Genomic DNA, 22,050 nt, shown 5'->3' on the forward strand with positions numbered 1-22,050 from the left:
TTTTCTTTGTAAATCGACAAATTAAAAAAGAAAAAAGAAAAAAGAAAGAGGAACAATCTGTTTTGGGCATTGTTGTAATTTGGTAAGTGAAAGAATCACGTGAAGTAGATGGAGATACACAAAGCAATTAAAATAAAGTTTATAAATGAGGAAAAACATTGTCCTCTTCGGTAAATGTGAAATAGACCCCTTCAAAAATAGTAAAAAATAGTATTTTAAATTGATATAACCAAAGTATTTAGATTGATTGGACTGATGAAATGAAGCGAATCTAAAATGAAAGTAACACCAGAAAAGATAAAATATACAAATAATTAAGTATTCTAATTTTGTCGCCCAATTTGAGGGTACGTGTCCTGCGGGAGGCTGATTTTAATTAATATCTGAAGACGAAATAAAATCACGGTTGGTCATCGGACGATGGAGGCTCTAACGCGAGCGAGGGTATGCGATGGATGAATTTAGGGGGCCGACTGCGAAAAAGAGGTACCCTCTATCTTGCTTCATTTGTTTCCATCTTCCAAAAGCTATAGGGCCATAGTCACTGTTTCCAATTCAGGCCTTCCCCAAATTGTCTCTTCCGGACAGATTCATCCTTTCATGTCCTTTTCAAACATTATTCTACATCACTAAACTCCTTGTCTTCCAGTTTGATGCGTTTTGTTTTTTTATTCTCCAAAGCTCGTATGCAACGCAATTTAACATTTATTAAACCCTGTAGTATTTGGAGCAACATTGCGTTTTGATATATAAAAATATTAGAATGAAGATTAGGTTATGCGTTGCTTTTTTGTTGGGAAACAATATCCCAACATCATGATGAGAAGAAGTGGCATTAATGGTGGGGGAAGCCGGGTGTGTGACTTTCCGACCCACCCATTCTAAAAAGATGTCAATCTTCTTCTTTTTCTTTTTGTTAATTAAAAAAAATACAACTTTTAAATTCAATCCCTATGTTCTTAGTATTTACTTTTATAATAGTTAAAAAAAATAATATTGTTTTAAGCTTTTTGCGTCTCTATATATGCAACAATTCATGTTAAGGAGTACAAAACATAGTGTAATTTCAGTTCTGAAAAGCCCATCTGTTAGAATATCCAATTAGATAATTGGGCTGATTTTGGGGCCTGTGTTTTGTCTTTTGGGCTTCAAGAACTCGAAAGCCCAACGTCTCTCTATCAGATTATATCATCATAAAGGTAAAATTAACTCTCAGTTAAACCAGTTATATTGTCCTAAAAAATAACTCTATACTTATGCACCTTCCCAATATTGTTTATTTTTAAAAAATAAATACTTACGTGTCCTAATATTTACATCCACCAATTATATCATCATAACAGTTTTACAATTAATATTTTTTGAAATCGAAGGCAATTACCTAAGTGTTTTCCTAATTGCTGCCAATTTGCAATAAAAAGATGAAAAGGAAAAATTAAAAGAAACCCTAAATCCCTTCCTTTCCCTCTCTATCTCCCTCCGTTACCCGGGTATCAGCACCCCATCGTGAACCAGTCGCGGTCCCTTCTCGTTTTCGCGGTGCCAGCCCTCTTCTCTTGCGTTTTCCTCTTGCTGGCTACTATACCTGCAGACGCGACGCCCTCTCTTCGGCCACTGTTCTTCCTCGACGTGTCATCACCGGCGAGCAGGCATTGATACGGGCCCTTCACCTACGCGGTCGACGACATCACCCACGCTGCAGTTCTGCCCGGAAACTCGTCCCCATCGACCGCGAGCATCGGCATCTCGAGATGGCCGTGTGACTCTCCTGCGACGCACGACGACCTACAGTAGTTCGATCCTCCGGCGATTCAGACCCACAAGCCGCAGCTTCCTGAATACCCACGAGCAGATCCGATTCTTTCGAACCAGGCCCGTGTAGTTGTGATTTTCCTGCTTTTGATGCATTTTGGCGGCAACCCACTGTCTATCTACCTTGTTCCAGATTACCCGTAAACTAAGAAGGTTAGATTTGCGAGTTCGTATCAATTCAAACCCCAACCAGCAAGCGTTCGAAGCTGTTTGGCGGCGTTCAGTAGGTAAGTTCACTCCAAACCGCTTTCGAACTCTTTTAAGTTCTGTAGTTTGGCTTATAACCCTTAGAACTATTCTCGATGTAGCCTTGGACTGTTATTGGACTCCTTCCAACACTTTTCAGCAAGGACCCTAGTCAATTAAGGAGTTCTGATTAGATTCTTTCAAATTCAATTAAGGAGCTGTAAATTAGTTCATAGCCTCTGGAAACTCTTTTTTGTAATCTGGACTTGATTGAGAGTGTTCAAATTAAGTTGGAAGGCAGATTTTTTCTGTTTCTTCCTTTTTTTGGGAAACACCTCTTTTGAGCATTATTGTAGTTCGATTGAGGTTTTCGAACTATGGACATTAAAACCTTGTTCTGGTTATTTAGGAGCACAATAGGTAAGTAGAATTCTACTGGGTCTATTTGCTGTTTGTTACCAACGCGTGTGTTTTAGTTATGCTATAATTATTAATTATGATTTAAGTTTTTGTTGTTCTTGAATCTTATGTGTTATTGATGATGATGTGATATTGTAATGACTTGCTCATGTAGTGTTATGCGCTTCTGTGTTGATGAACATGATTATTTGTTGAGAATATCTGAATAAGTTTGAGTTATTTTGAGACATGTTTTTCTTTGAAGTGGTTTTGGTATCAAACATGGTTTTGAAGCATGCTATAGGACTCGTGCACTATTGTGAGATAGTGTGAGAAAGAGGTCGCTCATGCATTTTGGTGAGTAGTGTGACAAAGAGGTATGAGGATTGTGTGTATAAAGGAAAGTTGGGTGAATATCAGGTGCCTCCATCAAATGTTCAAGTGGTGATATGTCATCATTGGATTTAGAGAAATATTGATGTTTTTTTTTTAAAAAATAGTTTGTGAGTCTAGAAGGGCAAGTATTAGATATTTTCGAGAATGTCGATGGCCCTTAATAAAATCAGTTGGCGTCGAAGAAAAGAATCAGTGGCCCTTGATAAAATTAGTCGGGGTCAACAGAGAGTGTTCATGGCCCTGGATAAAATCAGTTGGGGGCAATTAAGAATGTCGTTGGACCTAGATAAAATCAGTTGGGGTCAATGTGTCTCGAAGGAGTCGGCCTTAGAAATCCTTGTGAGAGTTAAATTATGGGTGTTAGATTGAGCTTGATTTGAGCTTGAGTATGGATTACATTATGTGTCGGTTCATGTGTCTAACATGTTGCAACTATTATTTACTTCTCATGTATATTGAGGATTAATTGTATAATTGTTGAGAATAGCCTTATGTTTACCTTGTATTCAGTTTAGCAGTGTACTCCATGTTTAGACTATTTGGGGGCATTACATATTGTCTACTTCTGCGCTATTTGATGCGCATCTTTTCTGGAAATCTTAATAAAAAGCCCTCCTGCTTATTAAGTACGTCTTTTTGTTTGACAGGGTTTGGTATGGATAGTAAGTACAGCAGAGAGTCGTCGGATGAGGATGAAATGAAAAGGAAAAGAAATAGACATCCCCATAGTAGTAGAAAAAGAGATAGACAACATGGTCATCATGAAGATGAAAGTGATTCTTCCGATGCCAGTGAAGGATACAGGGGTAGACGACATGAGAAGAAAGATGACGACCAGACTAAGAGAATTAGTGGGAATAATGATGGCCACACACATGAAAGGTGGCAGAACGAAGATGAAAAAAAGACTGCATCTCAACGATTTCCTGATGAAGGTTACAAGAGAATAGACAGAGAGAATAATGGGCAAGGTAGAGACAAAAGGCATCACGATGAAAATCGGTGCAGAGAGCAAGAGAGAGGAAACCGGAAAGAATCACATCAAAGTTTTGAGGAAGAAGAGCAGAGAATGGACAGAGACAAAAAGAGGCACAATAGAGACAGAAGGCATCAAAGTGAACATAGGCAGAGAGAACAGGAGCGAGTAGATCGGAAAGAATCACACCAAAGTTCTGATGAAGATGAGCAGAGTGTAGATAAAGAAAAAAATAGGCACGATAGAGACAGAAGGCATCGGGGTAAAAATCCACACAGAGAACTACGGAGAAGTGGCAAGAAAGAATCATATCAAAGTAACGATGAAGATGAACGGATAAGTGGGAGAAACAAAAATAGACATGATAGAGACAGCAGACATGAAGATGAAAATCAGCATAGTAGAGAAAAAGAGAGAGGAGACCAAAAAGAATTATATCAGAGTTATGATGAAGATGAGTGGAAAAATAGGGGGCATGACCGTAGACAACGTGAAACAGAGAATGGAAATAAAATTACAGATCGCCATTTGCGTCATGATTCAAAAGATGAGCGTGACAAGGAATTGCATAGAAAATCTGAAGATCGAAGGAATTGGACTGATAATGATAAGGAAAGGAAGCATTCAAAACATGATTACAAGTCTAGCAATTCTCAAGGTCAACGAGATAAGGAGGTGAGTGGATGGAGGGAGGATAGAAGAAACATTGGGGGGAAAGAAAACGTGGGTACAGGGACTCTCAACCGTCTACAACCACACAGACAGGAAAAACAGTCTGAAAACAATCTGAATTCTGATGCTTCAAATCTGGGGAAGAGTGGGGGGGTTTATATTCCACCATTTAAGTTGGCCAGAATGATGAAAGAGGTTGAAGATAAGAGCAGCATTGAGTATCAACGTTTGACATGGGATGCACTTCGAAAAAGTATTAATGGGCTTGTCAACAAGGTCAATGCTACTAATATAAAAAATATCATTACAGAGTTATTTGCAGAGAACCTGATCAGGGGTAGGGGTCTATTTTGCCGTTCCTGCATGAAGTCACAAATGGCATCTCCAGGGTTCACTGATGTATTTGCAGCACTAGTTGCTGTTGTGAATACCAAATTTCCGGAAGTGGGCGATCTTCTATTGAGAAGAATTATCTTGCAGCTCAAAAGAGCATATAAACGGAATGACAAGGTAATATTGCACGATGCTTGTAGTTTTTATAATTTTCTCCATTTAGTTGCAAGATCTTCCATATTTAATAATACTGCTGATCCTCATTGCTTTTATATATCTTTGACAGCCTCAACTACTAGCGGCCGTAAAATTTGTAGCACATTTAGTTAATCAGCTGGTGGCACATGAAATAATTGCATTAGAATTACTCACTGTGTTGCTGGAGAATCCTACAGATGACAGCGTGGAGGTGGCCGTTGGTTTTGTTACTGAATGNACAACATGGTCATCATGAAGATGAAAGTGATTCTTCCGATGCCAGTGAAGGATACAGGGGTAGACGACATGAGAAGAAAGATGACGACCAGACTAAGAGAATTAGTGGGAATAATGATGGCCACACACATGAAAGGTGGCAGAACGAAGATGAAAAAAAGACTGCATCTCAACGATTTCCTGATGAAGGTTACAAGAGAATAGACAGAGAGAATAATGGGCAAGGTAGAGACAAAAGGCATCACGATGAAAATCGGTGCAGAGAGCAAGAGAGAGGAAACCGGAAAGAATCACATCAAAGTTTTGAGGAAGAAGAGCAGAGAATGGACAGAGACAAAAAGAGGCACAATAGAGACAGAAGGCATCAAAGTGAACATAGGCAGAGAGAACAGGAGCGAGTAGATCGGAAAGAATCACACCAAAGTTCTGATGAAGATGAGCAGAGTGTAGATAAAGAAAAAAATAGGCACGATAGAGACAGAAGGCATCGGGGTAAAAATCCACACAGAGAACTACGGAGAAGTGGCAAGAAAGAATCATATCAAAGTAACGATGAAGATGAACGGATAAGTGGGAGAAACAAAAATAGACATGATAGAGACAGCAGACATGAAGATGAAAATCAGCATAGTAGAGAAAAAGAGAGAGGAGACCAAAAAGAATTATATCAGAGTTATGATGAAGATGAGTGGAAAAATAGGGGGCATGACCGTAGACAACGTGAAACAGAGAATGGAAATAAAATTACAGATCGCCATTTGCGTCATGATTCAAAAGATGAGCGTGACAAGGAATTGCATAGAAAATCTGAAGATCGAAGGAATTGGACTGATAATGATAAGGAAAGGAAGCATTCAAAACATGATTACAAGTCTAGCAATTCTCAAGGTCAACGAGATAAGGAGGTGAGTGGATGGAGGGAGGATAGAAGAAACATTGGGGGGAAAGAAAACGTGGGTACAGGGACTCTCAACCGTCTACAACCACACAGACAGGAAAAACAGTCTGAAAACAATCTGAATTCTGATGCTTCAAATCTGGGGAAGAGTGGGGGGGTTTATATTCCACCATTTAAGTTGGCCAGAATGATGAAAGAGGTTGAAGATAAGAGCAGCATTGAGTATCAACGTTTGACATGGGATGCACTTCGAAAAAGTATTAATGGGCTTGTCAACAAGGTCAATGCTACTAATATAAAAAATATCATTACAGAGTTATTTGCAGAGAACCTGATCAGGGGTAGGGGTCTATTTTGCCGTTCCTGCATGAAGTCACAAATGGCATCTCCAGGGTTCACTGATGTATTTGCAGCACTAGTTGCTGTTGTGAATACCAAATTTCCGGAAGTGGGCGATCTTCTATTGAGAAGAATTATCTTGCAGCTCAAAAGAGCATATAAACGGAATGACAAGGTAATATTGCACGATGCTTGTAGTTTTTATAATTTTCTCCATTTAGTTGCAAGATCTTCCATATTTAATAATACTGCTGATCCTCATTGCTTTTATATATCTTTGACAGCCTCAACTACTAGCGGCCGTAAAATTTGTAGCACATTTAGTTAATCAGCTGGTGGCACATGAAATAATTGCATTAGAATTACTCACTGTGTTGCTGGAGAATCCTACAGATGACAGCGTGGAGGTGGCCGTTGGTTTTGTTACTGAATGTGGATCAATACTTAATGATCTTTCTCCTAAGGGGCTTCATGGTGCGTATGCCATTGTCCTACATTAGGCAGTGCTCAATCATTTTAATTCACCATGGTTCCCTGTTTTCTCTTTGCATGTATATGTGTCATGAAATTATCATTGTCTAGCCATGCTCATTCTGTTTGTTGGGCTTTCTGGAAAATCCTATACCATCTGCAGAAAATTATCAACTTTCAAGTTGCTTCCACTTTTTTCTTTTTAGCCCTCCTCTTGTTGGAGCATGTGATTATTGAGAATTTCAGCATTTTCTATTATCTGGAAGTTAAAGTTGTTTTTATTTGTCTTCAGAAGTCAAGGACATTGTTCACTCTATAGAATAGATTTTGTTCAAGCAAGGTTGTTTATTTATTTATTTGTTTTAGTCGTATTCTTTTAAAAAATACAATTCACATATGATCCATTCCTATTGTACCCCAAGATTGTATATTCATATTCCTTTATTTTTTTTATTCAATGATTGTAGGAATATTTGAGCGTTTTCGTGGAATTCTTCATGAAGGAGAAATAGACAAAAGGGTTCAGTTTCTGATAGAAGGCCTATTTGCAATAAGGAAAGCAAAGTTTGAGGTATAGTGACTTTTTGTCTTAGCTCTTCCCCCTATTAGTCTAAAAGGTTCCTTTTCTCAAATATTCTTGAGATGTTGTGATTGTATTGACTGTTCACAAATTTTTGGAAGATTAAGTTATGAGTTCAGTTATTATTGTTGTTATCATTATTTTTAGGAATGAGTTAAGATGTAATTCTTACTATGGGATGAAGTTTTAAATAATTTATCATTTGAGTATTGAATCATTGCTTTTTTAATGCACAGCAGTAGCCTCTTGTATCAATTTCTTGTTCTCCATGAAAATTCGTTTCTATATAGACTGGTGTAAAATGTGTCTGAAGTAAATTGTAACTAGAGTTTTTGCCCCCACCATTTTAAAATCCAGTATTACTTTCATATTACCAACATTGTGCGACTTCGAATTTTGAATTTCACTTTTTGCAATGCACCCGGAATGTCCAGTGTGAAGGGTTATCTATTTGTTTGATTCCATGCACACATTTTCTTTTGTAGCTGCAACAATGTTTTGATTTTTTTTTTCCTCCTTTTGGATTTGATTCAGGGCTATCCAGCTGTTCGTCCAGAACTGGACCTTGTAGAGCAAGAAGATCAGTTAACTCATGAAGTATCGCTGCAAGAAGAGATAGATCCTGAAATTGCTCTTGGTATTTTTTTTTCCCTTCTAAATATAAACTTGTACATGCTTTTTTAATTAATCAAACTGGGTGTTCTCATGTTCGTTTTATTTATGTATTTGTATATTTTTCCTGTTTTTCTTCCAGATATCTTCAAATCTGATCCAAATTTCCTTGAAAATGAGAAGCGTTATGAGGATTTAAAGAAAAATATACTTGGTGAGGAATCTGAGGATGAAGAAGACCGATCTGATGCTGGATCAGATGAGGATGAGGAGGAAGAGGATGAATCTGAAGAAGAAGATGAGGAGCAGATGCTAATAAATGATGAAACAGAAACCAATCTTGTGAACCTCAGAAGGACAATTTATCTGACAATTATGTCCAGTGTAGACTTTGAAGAGGCCGGGCACAAGCTTCTCAAAATTAAACTTGAGCCTGGTCAAGAAGTAAGTTCTATTAGTTCTTAATGTTGCTAATACTTTTTTACTACAATTTCATATTAACCACTGCTCTTTCTTTTTCCTGAAATTGAAGTTGGTTTCCATTTTTTATAATAGTGCCGTGTAATCTCGATGTTTGTCTGGAATTGTTGTATGTTATACAAGTGGTACAAGTGTGGTTGATCTCATTCGTTTGATGTGGTCTTTGCAGATAGAGTTATGCGTCATGCTGTTGGAATGTTGCAGTCAGGAGAGAACTTATCTTCGATATTATGGTCTGTTGGGGCAAAGATTTTGCAAGATCAACAAGGTGCATCAGGAAAATTTTGAGAAATGCTTTGTCCAGCAATACTCGATGATTCACAGGCTCGAAACTAATAAGCTAAGAAATGTGGCTAAATTTTTTGCCCACTTACTCGGGACTGATGCTCTCCCATGGCATGTTTTGTCCTACATTCGATTGACTGAAGAAGACACCACATCTTCATCTAGGATTTTTATTAAGATCCTTTTCCAGGTATTTCTCGTCTACCCTGATGGTGATTTATATGATTGTTTTCCTTGGTTGTTAAATTCTGTATATTGGTGTCAATTGTGATGCAGGAACTGTCGGAGCATTTGGGAATTCGACTGTTGAATGAACGCCTGACGGATCCAACAATGCAGGATTCGTTTGAGTCCATATTCCCTAGGGACAACCCAAAGAACACGAGATTCGCTATAAACTTCTTTACGTCTATTGGGCTTGGTGGACTGACAGAGAATTTGCGTGAGTATTTGAAGAATATGCCGCGGCTGATCATGCAACAGCAAAAACCAGTGTCGGAGTCGGATGAGTCTGGAAGTAGTGATTCGTCAGATTCAGATTCAGATTCAAGTGTGTCATCGGATTCATCAGAAAGTGAAGAAGAGGAAGAAGATAGGAAACGTGGAAAAAAGAGAAGAAAAAGTGGAAGGTGATGATAATATTTGTATATTTTGTCCATTAGCTGTTAGCAAGATATGGTGTGATGTGTTATAACTTTTTGTTTGTTTTTTCCCCCTTGACGACACAGTATTTTATATATGCAATGACGATGATAAAATGATTCTCATTCTATCTTCTCTTTACACCCACCAATGATAAAGACGCTTAATTGCATTCAAAATCAAGACTTCTCTAAGTACAATGATATTTTTCAAAAAAAATAAAATAAAATAAAATTGTCATGTTCAAACTAATAATCAATTTGACTTCTGGGTTACTGTTCTTTCTGAAATTGGGCGTTTTGCATTCTGGGTTTTACTTGTTATAACTGAATGCTTTTGATTCTTTAGGTGAGTTATTTTCCAAGTGCCAGTTTTATTGTTGCTTTTGATTCATTATTGTGTGAATAAACTCGATCTGAATATGCTTCCATCATAGCCGATCCTCTTTGGCCCCTATCTGCTGACAGCCTATAGCAGTAGTGAATGGGATATCAAAACTTGACTGGCCAAGTCTTTTTCAGACGGATGATTCTGTTTCCTTCATGTGCAAAGCTTTTGTTGTTACATTTTCCCAAGAGTATGGAAACACATTTGCCTAAACGAAACTCAAACCAGTCGATAACAATGGAAAAGTATACTGGACGAGGGACGGATTCTGTTGTGCATGCTACACTCAGTCTCGTCACAGAATAGCGAGATGTTATTGCCAAAAGGGTCATGCTAGAACCATTTAATTTAAAAATGAAAAACTTACAATTGCATATTCGACCTAACTAGTTGAGGAATTGCTTTGTTTACAATGGAGTGAACTATGAATCTGGTGCACAGCTGAAGCGAAGCTGCAAGTCAAAGTTTTCATTAGCCGATGGATTCTCAGTCAAGCGTCCAGCTTCGTGATGGAAAATGGAGGCAGTCACTAGTTGCGAAGGGATCGTCAAGGAACTTTCTTCTGCCACCATTGCTGAGTTTCAGAGATGAATGCTACACACAGTATACTTAAAACATTATTGCGTACCCATGTCGGTTGAAAGATTAAAATAGTTAAACAGATTTATCATTAGCTTTTTACATTACAATTAGTGGTGGGGCATGAAACTACAAACAACAATACATAGCTATTTAGTGAGAATAAGAAGACTGGCATGGCCATGGTGACAGCAAGCAATTAAGAGTTAAAAATGAGGGATCACAGTATACCACTGGTTTGAATGCAAAAGCCATAAATGATGCGAGTCATTCTCTGAAATAAAGGCTGTTCACGTGAGGTGTGTCTTTCTTTCTTTCTTTCTTTCTTTCTTTTGTGAATGTCACTGAAACCGATTGAAGGAAGCGGTCCAAATGGAGAAGTATCCAAACGCTGGCATTGCTTCTCTCTTCTCCATCACTACCCTCTGTCCCACCTCTCCACATGCTTTGTTTTCTGCTTTCCTTCTTAATGCACAGCCTCCTCCCCTCACCGCTGTACTAATAACTACAAAACACACATAAATATGGTACAGATTCATCCTTTTTGGAACTTCATTCTCTGTCAAATCTCAATGTAAATAAAAGTTTCTGGAGAATCTATAATCAAAAGCTCACATATTCAAACAACCCAATAACCTTGCATCATTCGTTTCCAGGTTTACATCAGACTGTATAGTACAAGTAAAACAATAGTTACATAATTTTATGACCAAACTTCTTTCTTTTTTTTTTTTTTTTTAATTTCAAAATAGTAATAAATAATAAAAAAAGAAACGTATGAGCAAACTAAGACCCAGATTCCATGGTACCACAATCAAATATAATACTAAATTTGGCTCTATCAAAGACACAGATTCTTATCATAACAATCAATCAGTTAAAAAGCTTAAAGAGTAAAGGTCTTACTTTTTTGTTTATGGGACCTCTTTAACATAATAACAACACAAACATGAACTTTCTAACAAGCTTTGAGCGGCTTCCCACACAGACAGTCATTGAAAACAAATGACGCTGCTTCCAAATGATCGAACGGGGCTCCACTCGGGATCGGCCCACATAGATGGTTGTGGCTCAAATCCATATGTCCGATATATGAAGCTTGCGATACTGATTTCGGAATCGCCCCCTTCAAGTTGTTGTACGACAAATCCAGCACTGTGAAGTACGATCTTGGCCCGAAAACATCTGGTACGTTTCCGGTTAGATAGTTTCGGCTTAAATTCAAATCGCTTATGCTCGAAACTAAAATACTCGCCGGGATGTTGCCTGAGAATTTATTGCCGTCCAGATTCAACGTCGCCAATACCGCCATTCTGCCGATCCAATCGGGGATTGGACCGGTTAGTTGGTTCATAGAAAGATCCAGGTCCGCGAGGCGGTAGATCTTCGAAATTGAACCGGGAAGTGAACCGGAGATCTGGTTCCGGCTCAGTAAAGCCCGGCTCAACATCCTCATGTTCCCGAAATTTTGGGGTAACGGACCGGAGATTTTGTTGTTTCGGAGGTCCAGGTGCATCAAATTCGGAAGTGATGCAAGCGACGCCGGAATTGAACCGGAAATCAGATTGTCCGCAACGTTCAGAACCGTGAGTCGTCGGAGCCGACCAATATCGGCCGGAAGGTCGCCAGAGAGACGGTTGCCAATGAGGTCAAGAATCCTAAGGAACGGCAAGGAGGTTATACATCTCGGAATCTCGCCGGTAATGCCCTTCCAGTCGGCAATAACAACGCCGGAGAGGCGAGTGAGCTTGCAGATGGCAGGAGAAATATGGCCGGTCATAAAACCAGTACGGTGAGCCCGTTCGAAAATAGGGTCCTCAGATTCGCCCCGGAGGTTAATATCGGCAACCCGGTGGGTGACCGAGTCACAGCTAATGCCGTACCACCGGTTGCAACAGTCGTCTCCGGTCCAGGAATTGAAGATTCCTAAATAGGGCTCCTGAAGGGCAGCTCTGAAAGCCAGAAGAGCTGCCCGTTCGGACGGTGGGCAGGCATGAACGGCGGAGGAAACGGCCAGAATGAGTAAAATGGATAAGCACCGAACGGCGGTGCGCATCTTGAGCTGGGATCCGTTAAAAGCAACCGTGAAGAAATAAATGAAAATGTCGGGTGGGATCAGACTGAAGCACGGCCATTGAAGTGAACGCTGCAAATATATAGAGCCATTGAAGAGCGTGCCGAGGAGTAGAATGACGATAATGCCCCTAACATGGGTACGTGAAATTAGTGTGACACTTTAAATATGCTCGTGTCCTTTATCGAATTTTCGCTCGCGTCTTCTCCACGTCATCCATCGGGACATGTGCTATGCAAAAGTGTGCATGTGTTGTGTTAGATTATTGTTATTATTTTTATGGAAAATATTGTACAATTTTCAAAATTGTTTACTCATGAGTTGACTCAAGATGAAAAAAAAAACAAATTCATAATAATTTAATATATTATCGTTAAAGAAAAAAAAGAAAAAAAAAAGTTTTTTATTAGTTTATAAGCATATTTGACGAACGAGGTATACTATATCTGGGGCAAGTAAAGTAGGGCAGAGGTTGAGTTTAGGCATATTTGGCGTATTAATAGCTGATGCTATGGCGGTGGGAAGGAGGTGGGTGGGTGATGGATCCTCACAATTTGAGAACTAAATTAAACTTCCCTGCAGGCCTAAGATGCATATGATTGAGCATTCACTTTGACATTACATTTGTGCATCTTAGTATTCAATCAAATATGGGCGTTAATGAGGGAGTTTTATCATAAATAATTGAAAACAGAACCCAATCTGTGTCTCCTATATGGGAATCATAGGTTTGGAAGGAGGTGGGGTGATGAATAGAAAACCCCTTGTCGCTTAGCCAATGCATTAAATGGGGTTGAATTTAGGCTTATCGCGAAGCTTTACCGGAGGTGGGGGTGGCTGGGTTGATGAACTTGAACATCACCACGTTTCGAATGGGGCCATTCATTATCTTCATCTCTCCATCTCTCCATCTATTGTATTGTCCCATGAGGCCCATATACCCATATGCATAAATTTGAAAATTATTCAAAGTACGTGGAGACAACACAGCCCTCCATCAACCTCCAACTGATTGCAATGGAAGATGCATAATTCAACTCGTTTTAAAATGGGTATGGCATGAAAATGACCTCACTCATTTGAACCCAAATTATAGACTTGTTACCATACTCATACATACCCAACCGACATCCAATTTTCTTCCTATCCATATCCATAGCCTAAAGCTACAACAACGCATTCACTTCTTTAATACCTTTATTAGGATTTTATTAGGTTGGAGTTTTTGGAATCCTACAACTTTCTTCTTCCTTCCCTCTCTACCCTTCATTGTCCTCTTCCAAATATCTCACATCAAAACGCATTAATTAATGAATCTCTAGAATAAGAAAAACATGAATTGGGTTCGGTTATTTCTTTTGTTTTTGTTTTTTTTATTTTTTAAAATGTATTTAAACTAAGATCTTGCAGTGTTCCGGATAATTGATTAATTAACTGGGTTGCAAATCAAGGAGAAGGAGCTAGCTGGCTGTATTGATTAATTAATTTGGTTAGGAAATTAGGTTATTGCTTGAAGGGCATATATTCTTCTACATAGGTTGCTGATTATTATTATTATTATTATTGTTTTGATTTGTATATAAGAGTTAAAAACAGGGTGGGGTTTGATCAAGTTTGGTATATGCATGTGGAAGTGCATGTGGAGAGAGAGAAAGAGAGAAAGAGAGAAATGTAGGAGGAGAGGTCAGTAAAAGCCCATTAAAGAAGTGAATTTGTTGAGGTTCATTAGCGGCCCAGTAAAAGCCCAGAATGTTTGCTGGGCCTTTGGAAGTCAAGACGTGAGGAGGGCCCATTGATTCCCCATCGGAGGGCCCATTGATTCCCCATCGGAGGGCCCATTCATCTCCTGTTCTGCTCTAACTTAAAAAAAAAAAAAAAAAAAAAAAAAAAAAAAAAAAAAANATCATCATTAATAATGATTTAGATTTTGATATAAAAAGAAAGTACAACCAAATGCGTTAAAATGCATCTAAACATGTTTTGGAAATTGGTTTGGTACCTAAAAGTAATAATTAAAAGAATTAAGTTTCTTTGACCAACAAAATAATTGTTGGTGTCCTATAATATAGTGTCTAATGCAAAATTAAATTTTTGGTAAAAGGACAAACAAGAAAAATATCACAGAACGCAACGTTTACTTTCCATATATTTTCAAAATTTCCCTCTAAAAACTAAGAATTTGAATATTGTCCAAAATCTATTTTAAATTGGAGTTCAACAATTTGCACTTACAGTCCTTTTCCGGAATTGCATTTTTCGATTTCTTTCCGCCATGAACGATCAAGATTTCCAACATTGCGTTTTTCAATCGTTCCCCAATGTGGTCTCTTTTGCATCCCCTGTTCATACGCCTTCACAGCGCCGCCTCTCTACCAACTTCACTCAACCTAGACCGCCGATCCCCGCTGCTCGACGGCTAGCTTGGGTTTCTCTTCAGGGGCGGCTTGTTAATGCCGAACAGGCCAGCTCAGTGCGATCTATTAGAGGAGGCTTGGGCCCTGACGAATCCATTGCTTGGCAGTTGTTCAGCCCCATTGAGCGGTTTCTTATAGTTGCCGTGATTGGCGTCGCGGTTTCCGAGTCCAAGAAGAACCATCAGATCGCCCAGCTTACAAGAGCTGTTGAACTTAGGGTATTGTGCTTTCTTAATTCGACTTCAACTCTTTTTTCCCTCTAGTAATAATGGTTCTGTGAATGATTTAACATAACAAATCAGATTTTGAAATTGGAATCAACATCCAATAAATTGGTATTTATGTAATATCGATGCGCAAATGGCGGGTACATGTTAGAATAGATTTTGAAATTTTGGCGTGTGCCTCGATGAATATAACCGAAACTGAGTAATATCTGTTGAATCTCCTCACTTGCTGGCTATTTTGCAATTATGCGTTTACAACTGCATACCACTAGTTTTGTTTGTCCTAATCGTGTCTGATTCTACATTTTCGAGGCAAGGGAGTTTTCTATCAGCTAAGATTAAATTGCTCGATTGCTTGCAGTCGTTCTTAAAGGGGTAACTGTTTATGTATTTGCGGGCCATTTTCGTAGTAAGACTCTCTTCGTGTTTGGAATAACCAGGATCAAGTGCTTCTAAGCATGCAGCAGAAGCTTGAAGATCTATTTAATCAAGTCAATCTCGATGAGGATCAGTCTGGAGGTGAGAAGGACATGGCGTTGAGAAAAGATGCTGATTTGGCACACTCTGGGGTTTTCGGCCATGACAAAATTAAGTTTGTTGATTGTGGCTGTTGGCTTTGTGATCAGCATCTGGATTCACTCGGTCGTTTGGAGGTAAAAACACTCAATTCTCTATTGTGGCTTTGAAAATTATAAACTCAGATACAGATTCAGATTCCCTTATTTGTTTATGGTTGATTCGCTTGAGCAGTGTAACGCCGCAACAAAACCCTCTTGCGGGGCAGAGATGTTGCAATATAAAATGAACGAAGCAGAGCAGGAGGAGCGTCGAATGTCTGATTTATCAGATTGGGGTTCCAGTGTCACATCTGCTGCTGATATCCAGGTCAGTCTAATATTTTACCAATTTTCTCCAAATGATTCACAATATTATAATGTCTTGGGAATTGGGCACTAGAGAGTGACGGCACTGCAAAAAAGTTCCAAACGATTCAGAATTCAATATTGGTGCTGCCAAAGATATGAAGCCTCCATGTTATTGTGATCCTTTTGGTCTATTGTTTACAGATGAATACCTTATCCATCGAACAAGATATGTTATTTCTGAAGAAAGATTGTGACGAGAAAGACGCAACCATCAAGGAACTAACTGATCTACTCCATTCCTCTGAGGTTTCTGGTTCACAGGTAATAATAATAATAATAATAATCATACTCCTCTGTTCTTCTTGATTTTCCCCTGATGACCTGACCCTTCTTGTATTTTCCATGTCCACAGAGGATGTCAGAGTTGGAAGACATCATTCGTCGGAAGAACACCATTATTTCAAAACTGAAAAAGGACATGGTCGTTCTTGAACAGAAGGTACCAATTTATTTTAGCTCTCTTTACAAGTCCTACCCTTGTTGGACTCTGACTTTTCCTGTGTCTGTTAGGTTATGCAACTGACGAGGCTTCGGAGACCCTCCTCTTCGAGTACATCAAGGTCGCAAATGCAGCCAATCCCATACATGACGGATAACCTTCTTTACGACATGGAGAGTAGTACCAGTCCTTCATCTTCCGACTCAGATATCTCACAACCTCCCCCAACAAGAAAGCAGGATAGTAGTCGTCATATCCAAACCAGCGAGCCTTGTTCGGCAAGAACAAGCCAGAAGTCAGGTACGAAGAAGAGAGCTTCAAGTTCAGAGTCCCGCTCAAAACCTGAAATGGGAAGCCGTTTGAATGAAATATGGGTGAAGAATCGAAAAGCAGTAGTAACGTCGACACCATCACCGAGGCAAAGAGGGGGAGAGATGATGAGAAGACGCTTTCAAACTGGAACCAAGGAGGGGAAGGAAACAGCAGCAGAAGGAAAGAGAAATGTTTAGAACATGGGGTTTGTGGTGTGAAGGATAATTCCTGCATTCACAGTATTATTATTGTTATCATAAAGTTCATACATACATCCATAGAAACAGTATGGTTAAAGTCCAACTTTAGTGGGTGCATTTCTGGGATTTTTCTTCAAAATATGAAGGAAAGAAAAAGGTGAATGACGTAGGATTGGATACTGTCAGGGGCTGCCAATAAACTTGGAATCCAACTCCCACCTTTCCATCTCCATTCCTTTTGACTTTTTTTTTACATCCACTTTTCAACGCTTCTTTTTCTTTTAATGCAAATTATTTTAGAATATATTTTCTTTGGAACAATATTCTTTGAATTCGTGTTTCCATTAATACTTTGTTTTGAGGATTTTTTTTCGTTCCTTTCAAATAAAGAGAAAAAAAAGGACACGCGAAAACCAACCAAATAATATAAATATTTGAAAATAAGAAGGCTAAACTATTAATTTTTTTTTATTTATAATTTTTGTATTAATTTTTAAAGCTTTTATCAGAGACTTTTTAACACCATCTAATAAATTATTGTTTTTTAAACACCTTCTTTATTCTTCTATTTTGTCACCTATCAAATAAATTAACATTATCATATTCTAAAATTCTAGTATTTATGTCACTATCAAATTCAGCTTAAATTAATATTCTATTCTATTATTCCATCATTGATTTTCTCGGATTAGAAAAAATTAATAGTGAAATTTGAATAAGGTAGAGATTGCAAATAAATATGAGATTAGAGTTAAATTTTGATAAAAATAAATGAATTTTGACCAAAAGTATTTAGAGGTTAATGATTGAGCTAATCAAAGTTAAATTTGTGGAATATTGATATTATTGAAGTAAATGGGTTTGTAGTTTTTATTTGTGAGAAAATAACAAAAAATTGAATATAGGTAGAGATTGAATTAAATATTGGGTCCACTTCTATAAAATTAATTTTTGAAAGAAAAATGAAGTAACGCAAATTAATTATGGAAGATGCCTGCGTAACGCACTGTTTGAAAATGTCAAACTGCCAGCTGGCTTTGTTTGAAATTAAGCACGCCAAAAAAAAATAAAAAATAAATAAATAACAAATTTAAAAAAAAGTTATAAATATACAAGGAGGAGTTGTGCTTATAATCACGCCTTCAAACATTCTTAAGCTTACAAAATGCTTTGATTTATATTATTTTATAAAGTATAAAAACTATGTTTCACATAACTAAACTCATTGCAATCTAATTTAAATTAATAACCATATTTCCAAATTTCAATTAGCTAAAATCAATTAGTTAAAACAATTTGTGTGGAATTTAAAAATGGGTTTGAGTATTTTATCCCAAAATAAAAATACTAAAATATTGGGAAACCGAAGGAGTTCGATAGATTAATTTAATATCTTTGAAATCCTTTGTAGGAGTTTGATAGATTTATGTGTATAGGATGAGAGCGAAATTGAAAAACTTAATAATTTTGGTCATTTTCGATAATATCTTATGAGTTTTGAAAAGAAATTTATTTTATATCGAAATGGTAGAAATTTGTAAAACGAAAAAAGATTTTATTTTTGAAGGAGTGGGAAGGAATTGGTTGAAATTAAAATTGGTTGAAATTAAAATTGGTTGAAATTAAAATTGGTTATAAAAAAACTTGGGAATATTGACTTGTGAAATGTGAAGATAGAAAACAGAAGCAATCGGTTTCTCTGTGTTTCTCATTTCTTTCCACAGAGTCGTGCCCATCCAAGCTTTCGTTTCTTTAAGTCTTCTTCTTCTTTCCTCTCTGCGTCTTCCTAAGATGCCCATGGACCGAATTCAGGCCTCCTCCGAATCTCCCAGCACCAGGCTCATCGTTCTCTCCATCGAATGCCTCAAAGGAAGCTCGCGCGCCGACGAGTGGACCGGCGACATGCTTCAGACCGGGGACATAGTCGAGGAGCTAACCATCGGCTCCTCTATGTGCGTCAGAGCCCCTTTCAAGAACGGCCGCTCCGGAATCCAAAGAATTCTACACGGTTCCTTCAAGGACAAGCAGACTTCCATCGTCGTTCGGGTCCGGCGAGGCCGAGACGAGTTCTCTGAGTTGCAGGCCTGTATTGTCCCCAACGACTCCGGCGGAAAGAAGCAGTACGTTCTCCGGTCCATCACGGACCCGAATTACGTGGTCGGGTTTGTGGATCGGACCGAGTCGGAATGCTTCGACCTTCAAGGTAGGTTGGCCTGCTTTTCATGGCGCCCTGTTTTTTTGACTTTTCTTTCAGCTCCCCACTTTCACTTTCACTTTCACACGTGTTACATAGCAATAACTTCCATTTGGGGTTTTTTTTTTTCTTTTTTTAAAAAAAATTATTTGAAAAAATGAAAGTCTTCCATCCTCTTTAATTCTTCAAAATTAGGAATTAGTAGATTAGATGTTGAATTTAGGTTTGCACATAATTATAAATCTATGAATTATTGAATGCTAAATATTAGAGAAGCAAGTGGTGATTTTAAACTGCTAGTTGGGCATCCAAAACGATTGCAGCATCTAGGAGTGACAGAATGGTGAGTGCATTGGAAAGAAGCAGGCTTCAAGATGGATATGTATCCTACCACTGGGAAAGAAGAATGCACGACTCGCTCTCTGTTCCGTGTTCCAGCTCTTTTCTTTCCATTCTTCTGCTCCCCAAAGCTGCAAACGAAGTCGCCACTCGCTACAATGACTTGGAAGACACCCTTGCCAGAGCCAATGCATGGCTCAATTCAGCTCAGGCCACTGGCGTCCCCATTGTCTTTATGAACATCCAGACTGAGTCCCTCTTAACTAAGGTCCCCTATTTCATGCCCATACTTGTTTTCTTTTTTTTTTTCATTTCTGCTCCTGCAGTTTCAACCTTTAACATGTTTCTGCCTCCTTTCCAGATATCCGGAGACACGGCTTCTTCCACTGTGAGTGCTGGTTCCTTGTCTGATTTGTCCAATCTCGCCAATGCCAGTCTCTACGGTTTTGAAGATTACCATGGGGTCGATATCGGCGTTGTTCGATCCGTTCGTCTTTGGTATGCTCCTCTCGGAGGGGAGCTTCCTATTGAGATCAAGCTAAAAGAGGGAGATTCTAAGCTGGGATTTTCCATTGGTCGCACGGAAGAGGTAATTCAATTCAATTCAATTCAATCCAATCCAATCCAATCCAATCCAATCCAATCCAGTGACTCACCGTCAAATTAAGTTCCTCTACTTAAGCTTTTTGTATTGGTGGTAAATGGCAGGGATTCATCTATGTTACTGCGGTGGATGAAGATGCCAATTCGCCTTCTACAAGGTCAGGGCTGAACAATCTGTACAAGGAAGCTGAAAATGCATCCAAGTTGCTAATAATCTCTAGGGTTTCTAATCAAAAGGTTCTCCCATGGATTGTGTCTTCCACCGGTGCAATTCGATGCTTCGACACAGTTTCACTAAGCCAGAAGCTGTCATTGCATAGGCACGCCAAGGTCCCAATCTTCCTACACCTCTTTTTATGGGACAGAGAATTGATGGCTTCTTTAATCACCGCCGCCCAAACTAGGCAAAGACCGACGGCGTCGCAGCCGACAGCTCCAGAGCGACTGGCCTTGCCTGCAGAAGTTCAGCTGGTCCGCCAGCCAAATGATAACCAGATACAACCACTACCAGCGGATGCGTTCAGTGAGAGTGGAAGCGTTAGTACTGATGAGTCGTCGATCAGAACAGAGAGAGACGCCGCAGGTGAGCTTTCCTTCAGATTCCACGAATTTTCCCTCTCGAGCAATTGGAAATGATTTTGATTGGCTTTAATTCTGGTTGTCTCTAATCGGCCAAAGAACAGTACTCGTATATAACATCAATGTTAGTATTTTTTTTGTCATTTCTCGCTTGTGTATGTAAACAGAAATTACATAGTGATCGAGTGCCTTTACTCGTTCATTCCTACTAATACAAGACCGCAAATTCAGTAAGCAATATTCTATCGGAAGACTAATAGAAATGAATCAAATCATCAAGTTCAATAGCTTCAAAATAACAAATTCGTCACACAACAGAAATTTGAACACTAAGAGCCAATTAACCATTAAGATGAGAAATTTTACAGGGGGATTTCATCAAACAGGTACCAAACAAGAGTAAGAACTCGATATTCTTGAAATAGATTCGTGCTGTAATATAAAAAACCCTAGAACTAGATGCACATACAATCAACCCCGAAACCTAAGCCCTCTCACCCCTGATTCTTCTAGCGAGCTGGATATCCTTAGGCATAATGGTGACCCTCTTGGCATGAATGGCACAGAGATTGGTATCTTCGAAGAGCCCGACGAGGTAAGCCTCAGCTGCCTCCTGAAGGGCCGCAACGGCGCTGCTCTGGAAACGAAGATCAGTCTTGAAATCTTGAGCGATTTCTCTCACCAATCTCTGGAAAGGAAGCTTTCTGATGAGAAGTTCCGTGCTTTTCTGATATTTGCGGATCTCTCTCAATGCCACAGTTCCTGGCCTGAACCTGTGAGGCTTCTTCACTCCGCCGGTCGCCGGCGCTGATTTCCTGGCGGCCTTGGTAGCCAGTTGCTTCCTTGGAGCCTTACCTCCGGTTGATTTCCTAGCAGTTTGCTTAGTTCGGGCCATTAGTGACGAAAATATCAAGGAGTCTTGGGAAGAGAGGGAATTTGTATGGCTTGTGCTAGAGAAGTCGAAAATGTCGTGGGTGGTTTAGAATCATGGTTTTGGGGCTTGTTATAGGGAGGCCAAATTACGAATGGCGGGAAGTTGAAAAGAAATGGCACGCTTCCTGAAACTTTTGGAGGTTCAGTTTGGACCGTAAATAAGGAAGCGATCGAACGGCGTAGATTTGTTGAAGGTTGGATTGCGATCCGTGGCACCTCTAATTGACCAATAATATGCCAGATCAGAGTTCTGACTTTCACGTTTAATGTGGGGTTCGGCGCCTAGGGTGGCCCTTTTGTTCCTCTATTTACGACTATAACCCAGGGT

The 22,050-nt window shown here is 39.0% G+C and overlaps 5 protein-coding genes across 6 annotated transcripts; 3 read left to right on the forward strand and 2 right to left on the reverse strand.

Moving 5' to 3' along the window:
• Nucleotides 1-1,415: 1,415 nt before the first annotated feature.
• Nucleotides 1,416-9,646, forward strand: LOC111776718 (pre-mRNA-splicing factor CWC22 homolog). 2 transcript variants are annotated; one of them, XM_023656042.1, is made up of 9 exons: nt 1,416-2,039; nt 3,441-4,951; nt 5,061-5,193; nt 6,864-6,920; nt 7,385-7,488; nt 8,032-8,134; nt 8,252-8,553; nt 8,759-9,064; nt 9,151-9,646. In XM_023656042.1, exons 2-9 carry the CDS (start codon nt 3,449-3,451, stop codon nt 9,505-9,507), a joined length of 2,865 nt encoding a protein of 954 aa, XP_023511810.1. In that variant the 5' UTR covers nt 1,416-2,039; nt 3,441-3,448; the 3' UTR covers nt 9,508-9,646. The 2 variants fall into 2 exon arrangements, with proteins under 2 accessions (XP_023511810.1, XP_023511809.1); XM_023656041.1 differs by lacking the exon at nt 5,061-5,193 and adding an exon at nt 5,216-6,621 and having other exon boundaries at nt 3,441-3,545; nt 6,731-6,920.
• A 1,614-nt stretch (nt 9,647-11,260) lies between these two features.
• LOC111777086 (DNA damage-repair/toleration protein DRT100-like) lies at nt 11,261-13,467 on the reverse strand. The gene is made up of 2 exons (XM_023656522.1): nt 13,379-13,467; nt 11,261-12,716 (listed from the first exon to the last, which is right to left on the reverse strand). The coding sequence occupies exons 1-2, from the start codon at nt 13,465-13,467 to the stop codon at nt 11,441-11,443; spliced, it is 1,365 nt and encodes a 454-aa protein (XP_023512290.1). The 3' UTR covers nt 11,261-11,440.
• A 1,339-nt stretch (nt 13,468-14,806) lies between these two features.
• LOC111776702 lies at nt 14,807-17,320 on the forward strand. Its single transcript, XM_023656024.1, has 6 exons — nt 14,807-15,188; nt 15,638-15,850; nt 15,948-16,082; nt 16,265-16,384; nt 16,476-16,562; nt 16,634-17,320. Exons 1-6 carry the CDS (start codon nt 14,829-14,831, stop codon nt 17,069-17,071), a joined length of 1,353 nt encoding a protein of 450 aa, XP_023511792.1. The 5' UTR covers nt 14,807-14,828; the 3' UTR covers nt 17,072-17,320.
• A 1,422-nt stretch (nt 17,321-18,742) lies between these two features.
• LOC111776701 lies at nt 18,743-21,024 on the forward strand. Its single transcript, XM_023656023.1, has 4 exons — nt 18,743-19,277; nt 19,592-19,875; nt 19,969-20,196; nt 20,316-21,024. The coding sequence occupies exons 1-4, from the start codon at nt 18,866-18,868 to the stop codon at nt 20,844-20,846; spliced, it is 1,455 nt and encodes a 484-aa protein (XP_023511791.1). The 5' UTR covers nt 18,743-18,865; the 3' UTR covers nt 20,847-21,024.
• Nucleotides 21,025-21,108: 84 nt separating this feature from the next.
• LOC111776703 (histone H3.2) lies at nt 21,109-21,784 on the reverse strand. The gene has a single exon (XM_023656026.1). It carries the CDS (start codon nt 21,682-21,684, stop codon nt 21,274-21,276), a length of 411 nt encoding a protein of 136 aa, XP_023511794.1. The 5' UTR covers nt 21,685-21,784; the 3' UTR covers nt 21,109-21,273.
• Between the last annotated feature and the right edge of the window lie 266 nt (nt 21,785-22,050).

This window comes from Cucurbita pepo, chromosome LG16 (genome assembly GCF_002806865.2).
Source record: "Cucurbita pepo subsp. pepo cultivar mu-cu-16 chromosome LG16, ASM280686v2, whole genome shotgun sequence".
NCBI lineage: Eukaryota > Viridiplantae > Streptophyta > Magnoliopsida > Cucurbitales > Cucurbitaceae > Cucurbita > Cucurbita pepo.

Bases quoted from the DNA above. Each gene is read 5' to 3' on its own strand.
- LOC111776718 (XM_023656042.1), top strand. From the start codon at position 3,449: ATGGATAGTAAGTACAGCAGAGAGTCGTCGGATGAGGATGAAATGAAA. The intron at 4,952-5,060 runs GTAATATTGCAC...TATCTTTGACAG, and splicing joins CATATAAACGGAATGACAAG to CCTCAACTACTAGCGGCCGT. The intron at 8,554-8,758 runs GTAAGTTCTATT...TGGTCTTTGCAG, and splicing joins AACTTGAGCCTGGTCAAGAA to ATAGAGTTATGCGTCATGCT.
- LOC111777086 (XM_023656522.1), bottom strand. From the start codon at position 13,467: ATGGAGAGATGGAGAGATGAAGATAATGAATGGCCCCATTCGAAACGT. The intron at 12,717-13,378 runs GTAAAGCTTCGC...GCATATTTAAAG, and splicing joins CCCAGCCACCCCCACCTCCG to TGTCACACTAATTTCACGTA.
- LOC111776702 (XM_023656024.1), top strand. From the start codon at position 14,829: ATGAACGATCAAGATTTCCAACATTGCGTTTTTCAATCGTTCCCCAAT. The intron at 15,851-15,947 runs GTAAAAACACTC...TCGCTTGAGCAG, and splicing joins ATTCACTCGGTCGTTTGGAG to TGTAACGCCGCAACAAAACC. The intron at 16,083-16,264 runs GTCAGTCTAATA...TATTGTTTACAG, and splicing joins CATCTGCTGCTGATATCCAG to ATGAATACCTTATCCATCGA.
- LOC111776701 (XM_023656023.1), top strand. From the start codon at position 18,866: ATGCCCATGGACCGAATTCAGGCCTCCTCCGAATCTCCCAGCACCAGG. The intron at 19,278-19,591 runs GTAGGTTGGCCT...AAACGATTGCAG, and splicing joins GGAATGCTTCGACCTTCAAG to CATCTAGGAGTGACAGAATG. The intron at 20,197-20,315 runs GTAATTCAATTC...GGTAAATGGCAG, and splicing joins CCATTGGTCGCACGGAAGAG to GGATTCATCTATGTTACTGC.
- LOC111776703 (XM_023656026.1), bottom strand. From the start codon at position 21,684: ATGGCCCGAACTAAGCAAACTGCTAGGAAATCAACCGGAGGTAAGGCT.